Source organism: Salvelinus alpinus, chromosome 5 (assembly GCF_045679555.1).
Source record: "Salvelinus alpinus chromosome 5, SLU_Salpinus.1, whole genome shotgun sequence".
In the NCBI taxonomy this organism is placed as follows: Eukaryota; Metazoa; Chordata; class Actinopteri; order Salmoniformes; family Salmonidae; genus Salvelinus; species Salvelinus alpinus.
Window position 1 is genome coordinate 37,036,651 of NC_092090.1, and position 16,482 is coordinate 37,053,132.

Genomic DNA, 16,482 nt, shown 5'->3' on the forward strand with positions numbered 1-16,482 from the left:
GAGCAGAGTGTGAAGGAGAAACTTCTACTGTACATAGAGCAGAGTGTGAAGGAGAAACGTATACTGTACGTAGAGCAGAGTGTGAAGGTGGCGTTCCCTAGGGACATGTTCTACCAATACCCATCCGATAAGCAACACCTTTAGACAGTCTAAGAAAAAGAGAGAACGAGAGATATAGAGAGGAGGTGGGCGGGGGTTGAGGGGTAAAGCCCTTCCAGAAGTGAGTGTGTGTTTGAGTGTGTGTGTGTGGAGGGGGGGGCCCAGAGCCTTCTCAGTGCTCACCTCCCTCTCCCATTGACAAGGCAGCCGCAGTAACAGCAAATCGATGGCTTGTGAATCCCCTGCATCCCCTCCTCGCCAGGCTGATCAATATCCCTGGCAATTAGAATCCCCTATCTGCATGGCTGTGGGGACCTCTGGGTGGCTCGCCAGCCCACAAACACCCAATTTAGTCCTCAGCCTATCACTTAATTACTAAATCCTCCCTAATGCCTATTGGCAGGCGGCGGGCGCACTCCAAGCGGCAGGACGGCTGACTGAACAGGAGACCTTTGGCAAGGTGCTGGTTAAGACGCTCCCATCCCTCTTCTCCTGGCCAGTTAAACATCTTATTTCACAAGAGGGCCCCGACCTGGAATGATCCGCCTATCGAGCGGCCGGCGCACACACAGCCCAGATGGACAGGGGGGGAGGAGGGGGAGAGCGGGTTAGGCAGCGTGCCAAGGGTCACAAAGCCATAACACTTTTCTCTCTTTCTCTCAGCCACTAAGATACAGACAAGATTGAGAGTGTGTGTGAGGCACAGTGGGTTTTTAAACACATTTAACATCAGATTTTCATTTGATCACATTTTTTTCACAGGCATTATTTAGAGTGATTGTTTGAGAGGCTTGTCTGAGTCATAAAGACACTGTGGCCTTACTTGCCAAAAGGTTCAGTTTGGATCTAAATGGGAATAAGACAGTCTTACAGACTCATGGCAATCAGAAAATACTCAAGTCACTGTTGAACTAATGGCTCAGTGAAATGTGAAGGATTGGGGTTAAAGACAGGGTTCACGACATGAAGTCATGCTGTGTGCTTGGCGGTGGAGGGCTGCAGGTCCCGACAGAGATCATTGAGTCACGGTTCGCCATTTTTCATCCTGCGGCCAAATCTTTCCAAGGAAATTCACTTAAATATGATTAGGCTGTAGTTTACTACAAGCGTCTGTACATAAATATTGATAATAATGGCAAGAAGCGGAGGGAGCTCAACCATCGTGAGTCAAGGTGCAATCCAAAAATGTGATCATCAATTGAAAAGGAAAAGGCACAACGCGCAAATACCATGGTGAGCATTCTGCCTTTTTCCTTTTCAATAAATATTGATTACTCGTTTATTTGTATCTGCCTACAAATCGTACCGCTCCTAAAAGGTATAGCTATATCCTATATGCAAAACGTAGCTCAAGAGAAAGTGCAAGTGTCAGCTGTCATCATTCTTGCTGCTCCATACCTTTCCTAGTTGGGCGTGTGAGATCAGGTGCGCGTTTGGTCTCAATTTAATAGAGTAGGCTGTAGCCTATGCATAGGTGGAGAAGCACGGGGCAGTTCTCTTTCCAAGGAAATTAGCTTCATAAATATAATTAGGCTATAGTTTACTACACTGCCTAGTAATACATATGAATCACCCATATTATTTTGTAAGTCTGAAAATCGTCCCGCTCCTAAAAGGTAGGCTATTAAACGTAGCTCAAGAGAAAGTGCAAGTGTCCGCTCTCTCTCCAACTCTGCTCTCTTCAAACTACTTCTAACCTATTGGCTGATATAGCCCAGTAATACTGATAGCCTAACATAATGGAGAATGTGAGAATCTCTGGTAATTTAACCTATTTCTTAGGTTATTTTTGGACATTCTGATATTGACCATAGAGCACAAAATTGCTAGGACCATGGCTAGCAAGCTAGCTGCATCACATACGCCTAAAATAACATTGCGGGACCGCGGTCGGGTTCGGGACCAGTTCTTGCTGGAGCGGGTGGGAGTCGGACCGAAAGCCAGCGGGAGCGAATAGGTGCGGTATGAAAAGCTTGTGGGTGCGGGTGGGAATGGCATGAATAAATCAGTCATGCGCAGACCTCTACTTGGAGTCAGATAGAGACAGACAGTCAGAGTGCTTTAGGGAACCCAAAGCCATGTAGAGTACCTGGAGCCCTGCAGCTCATGTTCTGTGGTGCGGAGTCTCTCCTTTAAGGTGCGTAGCTCTGCCTGTAGCTTCCTCTGGGCCTGCTCTGCCGTCACCACCTCTACCACCCGCTCTGCCAGGTGTTCCTGTGACCGATGCTGCCACCCCTCCCCCAGCAACACCTTCTCCTCCTGACGAGCCAGATCCTGGGCTGAGACACAGACACAAACATAGACACATAACATATTTTGATCATTTACTATCAACAATGCTATTATATTACATATCTTATCTGTTATCTTGTGTGTTGATTTGCCCTCCTTCTGCATTCATGCATGTTCCGTTGTTTCTTATTTTGATGGTCCCTCTGAGTGCATATGCATACGTTAGTATGCATGTGTGAGTGTGAGTGAGTGTGTGTGTCAGACAAAAGGCCCCAGGCTGTGAATTGATGGGCTGTTTCATTGCTGGCTAGCTGCTGAGGCTTCTGGGGCAGGCAGGACGTAAACAGGTGAATGTCTCAGACTGCTCATTAAAGTCAGCCCTAGAGGCTGCACTGCTGCTGCTGCCACTACAACCATGTCACTCTCCTCTTTCTCCCCTTCCCTCCTTCCATCAGCATCACTCTCATTCCTTCTTCCTCATGCCTCTACTGCTTTTAACTGTTTTTAGAACCTCTTCTCCATCAAGGAAGGGGGAAGGAGAGAGAGAGACAAACAGACAGACAGAGCAAGACAGAGAAATAGGGAGAGAGAGAGAGCTACAAAGGTACCTGACTACACACGAGTCCAGCTTTATAGACACCAGTCTCCCAGCCCACCCCCCAGGACTGTGTAATCCTCCTACCCGTGTCCCTGCAGCATCCCTGGGCCTCCTTTAGTTCCTCCCTGAGGGTCATCAGCTGGGTCCTGAGAGAGCCACACTCTGCCTCTCTCTGCTGTCCTTCCCTCCTGGCCCTCTGGACGTCAGCCTCCAGGCCCATGGCTGCAGCCGCCTGCCGCTCCACCTCCACAGCCCGACTCCTCAGAGTCTCCCGGGCCTCCAGCAGGTCAGCCTTCGAACGCCTCAGGAGGTTATCCCGCTTCTGCACTGCCTGGGAGGGAAAAGAGGGAAGGCTCAGTCAAAGTGTGAGTGTGTGTGTGAACATACACTACCGTTAAAAAGTTTGGGGCCACTTAGAAAAACCAGTCTCAACATCAACAGTGAAGAGGCGACCCCGGAATGCTGGCCTTCTAGACAGAGTTGCCAAGAAAAAGCCATATGCCAGGTGTCTGTGTTCTTTGGCCCATCTTAATCTTTTATTTTTATTGGCCAGTCTAATAACTGCAAAAAGGTTTCCTAATGATCAATTAGCCTTTTAAAATGAAAAACTTGGATTAGCGAACACAGCGTGCCATTGGAACACAGGAGTGATGGTTGCTGATAATGGGCCTCTGTACGCCTATGTAGATATTCCATTAAAATCAGCCGTTTCCAGCTACAATAGTCATTTACAACATTAACCAGGACTACACTGTTTTTCTGATGTTATTTTAATGGACAAAAAAGCAGCTTTTCTTTCAAAAACAAGGACATTTCTAAGTGACCCCAAACTTTTGAACGGTAGTGTATACTCCTGTGTGTGTATCCTCTTATCCAGAGAGTTCTATTTATGTGTGTGTGTGCGTGTTTTACACTTCCTGAAGTTCTGAGTGAGTAGGTGTATGTAAGGTCTTTCTATCCTATCCTCCAGGCATGTTGGAGGTGATGGGGCCTGGCCTGGCATCGTGCCGCAGTGTGTACCTGCTGTCTCTTGGCACACTATCTGTGGGCGGCCTGCAGGTCCTGCTCCAGCCTGGCAGCCCTCTGCTCTTGAGCTCTCACCTCCTCCAGCCTGCCTCCCAGCCTCTTGCAGCCGCAGCACCTCTGCAGCACACACACACATGGATGCACACACACACAAGCAGGCACACACAAATACACCCACACTATGCAGTAAAAAATAAACCCTTTATGTATTATAAACACAAAGTTATTGGTTGAGTTGTGTCATGCCCTCCACACCTGCCACAGTGTTGTCCTTGAGCTGGGTGAGTCTGGACACCTTCTCTCTCAGCTGACGAACCTCTCACTGGCACACACTGAGGTCCTGGCTACCCTGGGCACACTGCTCCACGGTCTGGGAGAATGCCTAGACACACACACACACACACACACACACACACACACACACACACACACACACACACACACACACACACACACACACACACACACACACACACACACACACACACACACACACACACACACACACACACACACACACACACACACACACACACACACACACACACACACACCTGTCACATACCTATGACTAAGCTTTCCACATCCTCACCTGAGAGACCCAGCATAGCAATGCCTCGCCCTCCTCCACCCCCCAGGACATCTCCACACCTGCTCTAGCGCGTTCAGTGAAGCGCCTGCCCCTAATTTGGCATTTCCACCATGATGGCATGAGTATCAGTGTGTGGAGGAAGTGTCCTGTGTTAGGGGAGCACCTATCTGACAGGTGTCACATCCAATCTGCACAGACCTACTGATGTTTTAACTATTCAATTAACCAGCCAACTGCACTGTGTGGCTGCCATGACATATTTACCTAAGATAAGTTGTGTGTGTGTGTGAGCGCAGGCAGCTGACAGGTCAACATGTCACTGTCACTCTTCCTCCGGAAGAGTGTGTGTGTATGTGTGTCAGCCATCTCCCCACTGCTCTCAGACCCTATCAAACGTGGTGGAGAAAATACAAGCCAACAGCTTTGAGTGAAATATGTACGTAAACATTAAGTGAAAATAAAAAAAGTATAATTCAGCCATGTTGCGGAGGGAAGATCCTGCAATCTCCCCCTTCATCTCAGACCATTAAAATAACGAGTTGTCACCAGGCTCTGATTTCACTACCCCCTGACGCTGACACCCGTCAAGACAAATCTAGATTTCATGGCCACTTACAGATGTATAAATAGTCAAACGAGGTGCTCTAACCATCTATAAAACGCAGCTAAAAGGTTGCCAGAAGATGGCGGGCATCGTGGGCCAGCCAGGCTGGGTAATCAATCTGGGCTGAGTCGGAGTGGAGCGGGGAGCGGTGGCTGCGTGTGTTGGGAGTAGGGCAGTAAATCACGTCAGCGCAGCGCGGGCGCTCCTCTGACACGCCAGCCACTCCAGCTGACACTGGGCCTGCTTGACAGCCTGATGGATCGCCCCACTACACTCCATTAAAGGCAAACGGGCACACGCATGCTGACATAACAAACAATTAGTCACCGTGGCCGTTATGGACCTTGGTTGGTGTGGGTCGGCGTCTGTCTGGCGATGGCTGCTCTGACTTCCTGTCTAGGGTCAGTTTAAAGCCAGGGTTGGAATACACAGAACTACAGTGAACTTACTGAACATACAGTAGGACCAAACTTCTAACTATAGTTGATGAGTGAAGTTTTAAAGACAATGACTTTCTCTGGCCACTGTGATTTCACTGGCCACAGTGACTGGTTGTGTTAGCAGGACTCCAGCATGAAGAGGTGACGTGTTCTGTCCCTACTGTACCTGTTGTAGTTCCTGGATGCGGGCAGAGCTAAGAGTCGTAGTCTGAGTCAGAGCGGATGTGAGTGGCTCTGTAGACAGAGAAATCAGCTTGGCTCTTCACCACACTCTCCTCCTGTTCCTCCACCTGAGAGAGGCACACAGGAACAAACATAGCGCACAGATATATCTGTTGACAGACCGGTACAGAAACACTGTACCGGTACAGAAACACTGTTGACTTTAGTAGGTCTCTCCTCCCATTTCCTTCCTGTGTTGTGAAGTTGAGTGTTGAGAGGTAGAGACAGAAGGGACTGGCTGGAGCTCTGTGAGACTATGGTTGAAGGGCAGACTGCATGGGGTCCTCCTGTCTGACTGTGGGTGAGGCAGGCCGGGGGTCACTATGAGACCAAGTTTGGGGCTGAGGTGCTGGGTGAATTCACACTAATGAAACAGAGACAGGCAAACAGAACGTTTCCCCTCAGTCTCCCCCGTCTGCGCTGGGCCTGATGGCTCGTGACTGGAGCACATTCTGCTTCTCACAGATGAGTTGGTCTGTCTGAGTACACACACACACACACACACACACACACACACACACACACACACACACACACACACACACACACACACACACACACACACACACACACACACACACACACACACACACACACACACACACACACACACACACACACACACACACACACACACACACACACACACACACACACACACACAAAATGTCCTATTGGGTGTCAGTGGTTTGTCAGGATTACTTTGTGCTGCTGCACTTATAAAACACTCCCAAATGGCCTCTAAGTTTATGAGGATAATATATCTATCTGAATACGGTGTTCCTCTCATTACCCACTGTTGTTATTTGTTGTCTATGTTTTCCAGACAGCCTTCACTGCAGCGTGTCTGTAGTGTTCATAAAGCCAGGGGCCATTACAGGCAGGATGAAGATGGAGTGAGAGGTGGTGAAATCAGCTAGTTGTATTGATGTCTCACAGCAGACTCAGAGCGATCGGCTCATTAAATGAAATCAGACTCTCTCTACCTCCCTCTCTCACACAGACATACACACACCCCAGTTTCCAGACAACAAATGTAAACTTGGGAAAGAAACACTGGTGTGAAAAAATAACTTGGCAGGAAGTGATCACTTAAAAGTCTGAACCGAGCGGGTGGTGTGTCGCGCTGTGTGCTCTAAGGACCCAGCTGAGGATGGGAGAGATCAATACTGTGTGTGTGTGATTGAGAGCCTCTGTGTTACCAATGGAGCTCTGCTGTGTGGGAGGGGGTTTTGTTAGGGACCCAGGTGGTGGGGTGTGGGGGGGTAAAAGCTGGAGGTGATGGGAATGGCGCCTCCATTGTGGGCTCACAGAAGGAGGTAAACGCCCAACTGCATCTCCAGCCACCTCCACACCACATAAACGCTGAGCTCCACTGGGCACGGCCGCTATTATTTCAGCCACATATCGCATCCCCAGCATGATTTTCCACTTTGCTTCTTCCGTGCATGGAGCTGTCAACCACCCCGTGTCTCACACACACATGCACACAACCACACACACCCAAACAAGTCCAAACATCAATCCTTCCTCTCCACTGCTCTGCCCATGTAATCCAGTCTTCCCCTCCTCTCTGCTTCCTCCTGCCAGCCATTAACGGCTGTGCTCTGTGCTGTCCAGGGAGCTCACACTGCCTGTGTTTTCTCATTGTGTTTCCTCCTGTATGGGGGCCATGATGCCGATCAATAAGAATCAGTGAAAACACTTCCAGAGGTCCCCAGGCCTCCGACTCCCAGTGTGTTGTACCCTGTCTGACTCCACCCGTTTACAGATCAGCAGCAGAGATGGAGCCTTACCTACAGAGGTGTGGCGCGACAACTGACCTGCATGTAGCTTCACTCACCTGAGAGGCCAGTTGGGTATACTACAGTGTTAGTACTACTTGACTGGCTTTGACTTAGCCGCATGACTGGCACTGTTCCAGGTAGCAGGGGTAGTGAGCAGGATGAGTGGGCCTGACTGTAGGGGGAAACCACTGAGTGGACTAGTATGTTAATGTTTGTAGTGGAAAGGGAGTGATCAGCACAGCGTGACTGGGTTTGTCTGTGGACGAGTCTGTCATTGGCAAGCTACATCCCTGTGGATGAGGATCGGCCTGACTGACTGACTGACCTAACTGGTCTGACTGACTGACTGTCCAACCTGTCGTCTCAGTGCGGCGGTGCTGTCTCTCAGTGTGCTGATGACCATCTCACACTCCTGGCTGTGTTTGCGGCTGGACTCCAGGTCTCTCTGGGTGTCTCGGAGGTGCTGGCTCAGGGCACTCAGGGCGTCATCCCCGCTCTCCAGCTGGGCACTGTGGGCCTTCAGCTCCCCCCTGCAACACCACCGCCTGGGCACACAGACGCAGCACATGCTCGTACCGCTCCACCACCTGGGACACAGACACACAGGGACACGCAGGCAGGCACACAAACACACATATACATAAAAAAGGCATGCTATTAACACTCATAAATCAGGCCTAGTGATGTATACAAGAACAATTCCTGACAGGAACCTCTAGCAGACAGGAACCTCTAGCAGACAGGAACCTCTAGCAGATAGAACCTCTAGCAGATAGAACCTCTAGCAGATAGAACCTCTAGCAGATAGAACCTCTAGCAGACAGAACCTCTGGAAATACTAGAAAAAGCTCCAGTATCAGCTCTTAGTTTTCCTGCAGGGTGAGGATGACGTGGGAGCTGACCTGAGCCCTGGCTTCCTTCAGGTCCTCGTCCTGGGCCTGTAGAGTGCTGTCCTGCTGGGAGATCTTGGTGAGGCAGGCCTGGTACTTGACCCTGTACAGCTCCAGGGACTGGGTCAGGGGCTGCAGCCTTGTCTCTGTGTCCGCTGCTCTGCTCTCAGCCTCCTGCAGCACAGCCCTCAGCCTGGACAACTCTGCCTCCTGCCCCGCAGACGGCTCTCCCTATCAGATGCCTGGGGGACACAAAAATTCTCAGAACACTGTAGTCTACTTCAATATGCCTGTATAATGGCTTACATAAACCCGCAACAGGAACAGTACTGAGGGTACTTTACTGCTTATTAAAGTGAAGAGAAATCCATGTTCCTGTCTTTCTGTGTACTGTACTCCTCTCACTCCCCCCACCCACCCACCTCCTCCTCTGCCTGTCTGGTCTGTCTCTGGGCGTGGTCCAGGTCAGAGCGGAGGTGCTTCATGGTTCCTCTACACTGCTGCAGCCTGCCCTGGGTCTCCTGTAGCTCAGCCCTCAGGCCCGACACCTCCTCACTGCTCTCCTGCTGAGCCCGGGCCTCCACCTGCCACCGCTGCAGCTCCCCACGCAGAACACACACTGCCCCCTGCTGGTTGTCCCGCTGGAGACAGAAGGGAGTGTCAGTGAGGGATTGTGTAGAGAGAATGTGTGTGTTTGTGTATGTTTGTTTGTGTTTGTGTGTGTGTGTGTGTGTGTGTGTGTGTGTGTGTGTGTGTGTGTGTGTGTGTGTGTGTGTGTGTGTGTGTGTGTGTGTTTGTATGTGTGTGTGTTTGTTTGTATGTGTATGTGTGTGTGTGTGTGTGTGTTTGTATGAATGTGTGTGTGTGTTTGTAAGTGTGTGTGTATGTATGAGTGTGTGTATATGTGTATATGTATGTTTGTATGTATGTGTATGTGTGTATATGTGTGTGTATGTGTATGTGTGCATATGTGTGTGTGTGTGTGTATACACACATACGAGGGGTGTAGGGGACACACAGACAGAACAGACAGATATGATCCAGTACACTCCTTCAGCCTTCCTTCCTCTCCCTGCAGCTCCACCGAGGCACTTTAATGACACCAGCTCTACATTACATTACTACACTCCAGAGTACAATATCCCAGATGGGATAATATTAGTTTTCCCCTGGCTGATGATGCATTACAAAAATAAGGAGCAGTGTAACAGATGGCTCTCAGGGTAAAAATAATAAATCCCAGACTTGTAACATGGCTGGGAGACACGCACCCACACCCACAAAACACTTCTGTGATTCATCTACTCCTTCGTTCTTACTGACTTCTAAGCCAGGAGTGAGAGAGAGGAAGAGAGAAACATTAGTTTGCATTTAACTTACAAACATCATTAAGACCCCAGCGCTAATTGTGTTCTTTTAAATGAGTTAAATGTGATAATGACTCCATTAGAGACTCCATTGATGTCTCCCAGGAAGGGAGGGAGGGAGGAAGTGAGAGGATGGACTGAGGCAGTCTGACATCACAAACCGTGTAGACACACAAATATGGAGGTAAAAGATACATGCAGACAAAAGAGGACAGATGAAGAGGATAAATATAATAATAATGGTAGGAAAGATATAGGGAGGGGGACTGATGTGGGGGGCAGTGAGAGTGAGAGACTAATCCATAATACAGCCTGCCTGCCTGCCTGCCTGCCTGCCTGGCCTGCTGCATACATTACTGCATCAATCAGTGCTAAGCTGCAGTGTAATTTTCTAACTCCCTATTTCTCTCCCAACCTCATCACACAGACAACACCCCATGGCTATTTTTGATGAGATTCATAGCTAGAGAGAGGGAGAGAGAGGAGGTGAGGGAAGGGTGTTTATAGAGCAGCCTCTCTCCCTCTCCCTCACCCTCTCTCTTTCTCGCAGCTCAACCACTGATTAATTTCCAACTAGATCGCTTGGCTAGCAGTATTATTAGCATAACACTTCCATGGATCAGGCCCTGCAATGAAACCCTTTCATCAAGTCGCTTGTCAGACATAACATTTCAAATCTAATTTTGTTTCTAATATAATTTTCTTACTGGGTGTGTGTGGAAGGTAGCGGGAGCTGGGAAAATGGACAGTGGGGGAGGTGGGGGTGGAGGGTTGTTATGCAGAAGATAAACGGAGTCATCAATCAACATTAAAAGAGCTCGGTTGGGAAGGAGGCGTTGGTGTTAACCATGGCGTCTGTAGCCGCTTCGACACACACACACACACACTGATACACTGGGCCTCCCGCCCAAGGTCAGTGCTTTCAGGGGCTGTCTGTCTGTCTGTAGAGTGGACAGAGGCTGAACTCTCCGCTAAAGACAAAAGAACAGTCTGACTATCTTATCTTGTGACTGAGGCAGAACAGAACGGCAGGCAGACATGCAGCAGGAGCTCTGTCACCAAACTTAATCGATCACACAGGTCCACAAACTCAAAAAACGCCTTTCACGTCACAACGTGACAGCACAGGCAATAAATAACGATAAACCTTGCCTTGATTACAAAATGGTCAAAGCTGTCACTATTACAACCCCCAGCCCTAGTCCCAGACTGTACCATTAATTATGACAAATAACACAGCAGGGGGGAGGAGGAGGAATGGGGATTTCATTTGAATAAGGATACAGAATCAATGCAATTTAATCAATCTTAGCTAATTAAAATAAATCTATATTGTGAAACAATCAAGGTGCATAAACAAGATTCAAATAAATGAAGGAACTGTGCCAAGAGGCTGCCCACTTCTAATTAAATGATACTAATTGGAATTCCACGGCTGTGTGCTGTGCTGTGTGTTTGTTGATGGCGTGGAGAGAAAGAGAGAGGGATCGCTGACTGCCCACTCCTTTGTCTCTGCTGCTTCTCCTCAACAGCACACATTACTGCACACAGCCACACCATGGGTCATTTCTCATAGTCTGTGTATACAGTGACCTCCATAAGTACTGGGACAGTGACATTTTTAGTTGTTTTGGCTTTGTACTCCAGCACTTATGGATTTCCATCCATATCGGGTGAACTGTTTTAGAAATTACAGTACAGTAGTTTTTGTATATAGTCCCCCCATTTTAGGGGACCAAAATAACTGGGACAAATAATATGTGCATTAAAGTAGTCAAAAGTTTAGTATTTGGTCCCGTATTCCTAGCACGCTATGATTACATAGAGCTTGCAACTCTACAAACGGCATTTCTTTAAAACCTGGAAGTTTTGGTAAAGTTACCAGAATTTTACAACCCTATATGGGGATGAGAGAGTTAGACATGCTGTAATAGGATGGATGAGAGGGTTAGACATGCTGTGATAGGAGGGATGAGAGGGTTAGACATGCTGTAATAGGAGGGATGAGAGGGTTAGACATGCTGTAATAGGAGGGATGAGAGGGTTAGACATGTTGTGATAGGAGGGATGAGAGGGTTAGACATGCTGTGATAGGAGGGATGAGAGGGTTAGACATGCTGTGATAGGAGGGATGAGAGGGTTAGACATGCTGTGATAGGAGGGATGAGAGGGTTAGACATGCTGTAATAGGAGGGATGAGAGGGTTAGACATACTGTATGTAGAGTTGAAGTCAGAAGGATTGAGGTCAGGGCTTGTGATGGCCAATCCAATACCTTGACTTTGTTGTCCTTAAGCCATTTTTCCACAACTTTGGAAGTATGCTTGGGGTCATTGTCCATTTGGAAGACCCATTTGCGACCAAGCTTTAACTTCCTGACTGATGTCTTGAGATGTTGCTTCAATATATCCACATAATCTTCCTTCCTCATGATGCCATCTATTTTGTGGAGTTCCCTCCTGCAGCAAAGCACCCCCACAACATGATGCTGCCACCCCCGTGCTTCACGGTTGGGATGGTGTTCTTCGGCTTGCAAGCCTCCCCCTATTTACTCAAAACATAACGATGGTCATTACGGCCAAACAGTTCTATTTTTGTTTCATCAGACCAGAGGACATTTCTCCAAAAAGTACGATCTTTGTCCCCATGTGTAGTTGCAAACTGTAGTCTGACTTTTTTATGCCGGTTTTTGAGCAGTGGCTTCTTCCTTGCTGAGCGGCCTTTCAGGTTATGTCGATATAGGACTCGTTTTACTGTGGATATAGATACTTGTGTACCTGTTTCCTCCAGCATCTTCACAAGGTCCTTTGCTGTTGTTCTGGGATTGATTTGCACTATCGCACCAAAGTACGTTCATCTCTAGGAGACAGAATGCGTCTCCTTCCTGAGCGGTATGATGGCTGCGTGGTCCCATGGTGTTTATACTTGCGTACTATTGTTTGTACAGATGAACGTGGTACCTTCTGGTGTTTGGAAATTGCTCCCAAGGATGAACCAGACTTGTGGAGGTCTACAAAAGAAAAATCTGATGTCTTGACTGATTTCTTTTGATTTTCCCATGATGTCAAGCAAAGAGGCACTGAGGTTGAAGGTAGGCCTTGAAATACATCCACAGGTACACCTCCAATTGACTCAAATGATGTCAATTAGCCTATCAGAAGCTTCTAAAGCCATGACATAATTTACTGGAATTTTCCAAGCTGTTTAATGGCACAGTCAACTTAGTGTATGTAAACTTCTGACCCAATGGAATTGTGATACAGTGAATTATAAGTGAAATAATCTGTCTGTAAACAATTGTTGGAAAAATTACTTGTGTCATGAACAAAGTAGATGTCCTAACCGACTTGCCAAAACTATAGTTTGTTAAAACTTCTTGTCAATAGGGGGGGGGCGCTGTTTTCACTTTGAAAAAAATCGTGCCCAATTTAAACGGCCTCGTACTCTGTTCTAGATCATACAATATGCATATTATTATTACTATTGGATAGAAAACACTCTGAAGTTTCTAAAACTGTTTGAAATATATCTGTGAGTAAAACAGAACTCATTTGGCAGCAAACTTCCATACAGGAAGTGAGAAATCTGAAAACGAGACTCTGTTTCAGGGCCTGCCTATTCAACTGGCTTTTATTTATCGATATGTATGCACTTCATACGCCTTCCACTAGATGTCAACAGGCAGTGGAAGGTTGAATGGGGTGTCTAGCTTGATCTGAGGCCGAATAAGAGCTTTTGGAGTGACAGGTCCGGTATTTTCTTTGTCTTCGACGGCGCGCGGGGGAGCTCGACATTGTCTTCTGAAAAGCGTTCGGTATACACGGCGAATATCTCCGGCTCTGATTTTATTTGATACATATGATTAAAAACATCATAAAGTAGTTTTTTTCAACCGAGTTTTATCAGTTTATTCAACGTTTAATGGGACTTTTGGAATTTTCCGTTCTTTGCGCCAAGAGAGGATGGGAATGTTCGCGCCACAATGCTAGCCAAGGTTGCTAATTCGACCGAAGAAACGGACATTCTAAAACCAAACAACGATATATTCTGGAAATAGGACTCCTTGTACAACATTCTGATGGAAGCTCAGCAAAAGTAAGAAAACATTTATGATGTTATTTCGTATTTCTGTGTAATATGTTGATGCCTATTCTCCGCCGTGTTGGTGAGCGCTGTCTCACAATAACCCAAGCTGTATGTTGTGGTAAAGTTATTTTAAAAAATCTAACACAGCGGTTGCATTAAGAACCAGTGTATCTTTCATTTGCCATACAACAAGTATTTTTATGTAAAGTTTATGATGAGTTCTTTGGTCAGATTAGGTGAGTGTCCAAAATATCTCCGGACATTCTGGGGAAATGTTGCTACGTATTCACAATGTATAACCACGATTTGCAGCTCTAAATATGCACATTTTCAAACAAAACAAAATGTATTGTATAACATGATGTTATAAGACTGTCATCTGATGAAGTTGTCCAAAGGTTAGGGATACATTTTATATCTATTGCTGGTTTTTGCGAAAGCTACCTTTGCGGTGAATAAATGCTTTTGTGTGTTTGGCTATTGTGGTAAGCTAATATAATTCTATATTGTGTTTCCGCTGTAAAACACTTAAAAAATCGGAAATATTGGCTGGATTCACAAGATGTTTATCTTTCATTTGCTGTACACCATGTATTTTTCATAAATGTTTTATGATGAGTATTTATGTATTTCACGTTGCTCTCTGTAATTATTCTGGCTGCTTTGGTGCTATTTTTGATGGTGGCTGCAATGTAAAACTATGATTTATACCTCAAATATGCACATTTTCGAACAAAACATAAATGTATTGTATAACATGTTATAAGACTGTCATCTGATGAAGTTGTTCAAGGTTAGTGATTAATTTTATCTCTATTTTGTCGGTTTTGTGAAAGCTACCTATGCGGTGGAAACATGGTGAAAATATGCGGTTGTGTGTTTGGCTATTGTGGTTAGCTAATAGAAATACATATTGTGTTTTCGCTGTAAAACATTTAAAAAATCGGAAATGATGGCTGGATTCACAAGATGTTTATCTTTCATTTGCTGTATTGGACTTGTGATTTCATGAAAATTATATTATATGATATCCCTGTCCCGTTAGGCTAGGCTATGCTAGTCAGCTTTTTTGATGAGGAGGATCCCGGATCCGGGAGGGTGATGAAGTAGAGGTTTTAACAAGAAATTTGTGGAGTGGTTGAAAAACAAGTTTTAATGACTCCAACCTAAGTGTATGTAAACTTCCGACTTCAACTGCAGATATGTGTGAATGCATACTGTACATGCCCTGAGGTGGTGTAGAAACGTGTGAGTGCCAAGTGTATGTAGATTATGGTGTGTGTATACATATTGTATAGTTTATATAGATTATGGTGTGTGTGTATACATATTGTATAGTTTATATAGATTATGGTGTGTGTATACATATTGTATAGTTTATGCAGCTATATAATAAAGCCCATCATTCTAAAGATCATCATTTCAGTAGCTACTGTAAACAATGTTGCATGTGTGTGTGTGAGTGCGTGTGTGTGTGTGTGTGTGTGTGTGTGTGTGTGTGTGTGTGTGTGTGTGCGTGTGCGTGTGTGTATAGCTGACCTGTGTGAGCAGGCTGACCCTCTCCTGCTGTAGCTGGCCAGTTGTCTGTAGTTGTGCCTCCATGTCCTCCTCTCTCTAACGCAGGCTGCCCTGGAGACAGCTCACCTCCTTCTGCAGCCTCTGCACCTCCTCTCCAAGGGCCTGCTCCTGCTGAGCCTGCACTAACAGCCACACACACACACAGCCACACACACACACACACACACACACACACACACACACACACGCGCGCGCGCACGCACACACGCGCGAACACACACACGCGCGCACACACGCGCGAACACACACACGCACACACACACACACACACACACACACACACACACACACACACGCGCGCGCGCACGCACACACGCGCGAACACACACACGCACACAGACAGATAGACACACACAATATACATATTATTTAATGTTCAGTGAAACATTATCCCTTATCAGGAAACAATTGCTGCATGTGTGGGCGCAAGTGTGAAATTGAACAAAATCCCAGTCCATATAATTAAAGAAAACAGTGCTGTGAGCAGACAAGAAGAGAAAGCAGGGGAGCATGGAGACAACCAGAGACAACCACAAAACCACTGTGTTCTCCTCTATTCCGCCTGTAGTCAGACCTTTAGAGCTTGTTGTCTGGAGAAGTGGAATCTGATTCCCTGTAATATATGTGGATATTACCCTGTTTCCCCCCTAACCATCGGCAAGTTTCGGAGGTAGTAGGCTAAAAGAGTGATAAACTCAACCTCCCTCTCCACCACCCCTCCTCTCCTCTCCTCTCCCATCCCCACCAGACCCCACCTCTCAACCCGACCCATCCCATCTCTCTCTCTCTCTCTCTTTCTCTCTCTACCTCAGTCCCTCTCTTCACCCGTCTGCTCAGATTAAATGACATCTCCCTGTGAGTCTCAGGAAACGCCAAGTAAAGCAATTACTAACAAGCCTGATGTCCCCCCCTTCCCTTTATGTAGGGGGGGGAGCATGTGCCCTTCAGCAAAAATGAATTTT

The 16,482-nt window shown here is 46.9% G+C and overlaps 2 protein-coding genes across 10 annotated transcripts in view; both read right to left on the bottom strand.

The window, feature by feature from the left end:
- Positions 1–3,144: 3,144 nt before the first annotated feature.
- The window catches only part of LOC139576137 (tropomyosin-1-like), a 167,893-nt gene continuing 154,555 nt past the window's right edge, over positions 3,145–16,482 (bottom strand). For 3 of the 9 annotated variants that reach the window (XM_071401853.1, XM_071401852.1, XM_071401857.1), the window contains 8 exons: positions 15,482–15,637; positions 8,913–9,131; positions 8,503–8,732; positions 7,956–8,187; positions 5,758–5,881; positions 4,211–4,337; positions 3,950–4,072; positions 3,145–3,260 (listed from right to left, as the gene is read on the bottom strand). In XM_071401853.1, the coding sequence (XP_071257954.1) occupies positions 15,557–15,637 (81 nt within the window). In that variant the 3' untranslated portion in view covers positions 3,145–3,260; positions 3,950–4,072; positions 4,211–4,337; ... (3 more) ...; positions 8,913–9,131; positions 15,482–15,556. Of the gene's footprint in view, positions 3,261–3,949; positions 4,073–4,210; positions 4,338–5,757; positions 6,293–7,955; positions 8,188–8,502; positions 8,733–8,912; positions 9,132–15,481; positions 15,643–16,482 lie in introns of all 9 variants that reach the window. The other 6 variants (XM_071401855.1, XM_071401856.1, XM_071401851.1 and 3 more) reach the window with 6 other exon arrangements.
- Positions 5,786–15,544, bottom strand: LOC139575291 (coiled-coil domain-containing protein 157-like). Its single transcript, XM_071400244.1, has 6 exons — positions 15,482–15,544; positions 8,913–9,131; positions 8,503–8,721; positions 8,177–8,187; positions 7,956–8,130; positions 5,786–5,881 (listed from the first exon to the last, which is right to left on the bottom strand). Exons 1-6 carry the CDS (start codon positions 15,542–15,544, stop codon positions 5,786–5,788), a joined length of 783 nt encoding a protein of 260 aa, XP_071256345.1.

Excerpts from the sequence above, each read along its gene's own strand:
- LOC139575291 (XM_071400244.1), bottom strand. The coding sequence starts at position 15,544 with ATGGAGGCACAACTACAGACAACTGGCCAGCTACAGCAGGAGAGGGTC. Across the intron at positions 8,722-8,912 it reads CCAGACAGGCAGAGGAGGAG|GGAGAGCCGTCTGCGGGGCA; the intron begins GTGGGTGGGTGG and ends GGCATCTGATAG. Across the intron at positions 5,882-7,955 it reads CCGCCGCACTGAGACGACAG|GTGGAGGAACAGGAGGAGAG; the intron begins GTTGGACAGTCA and ends TGCCTCTCTCAG.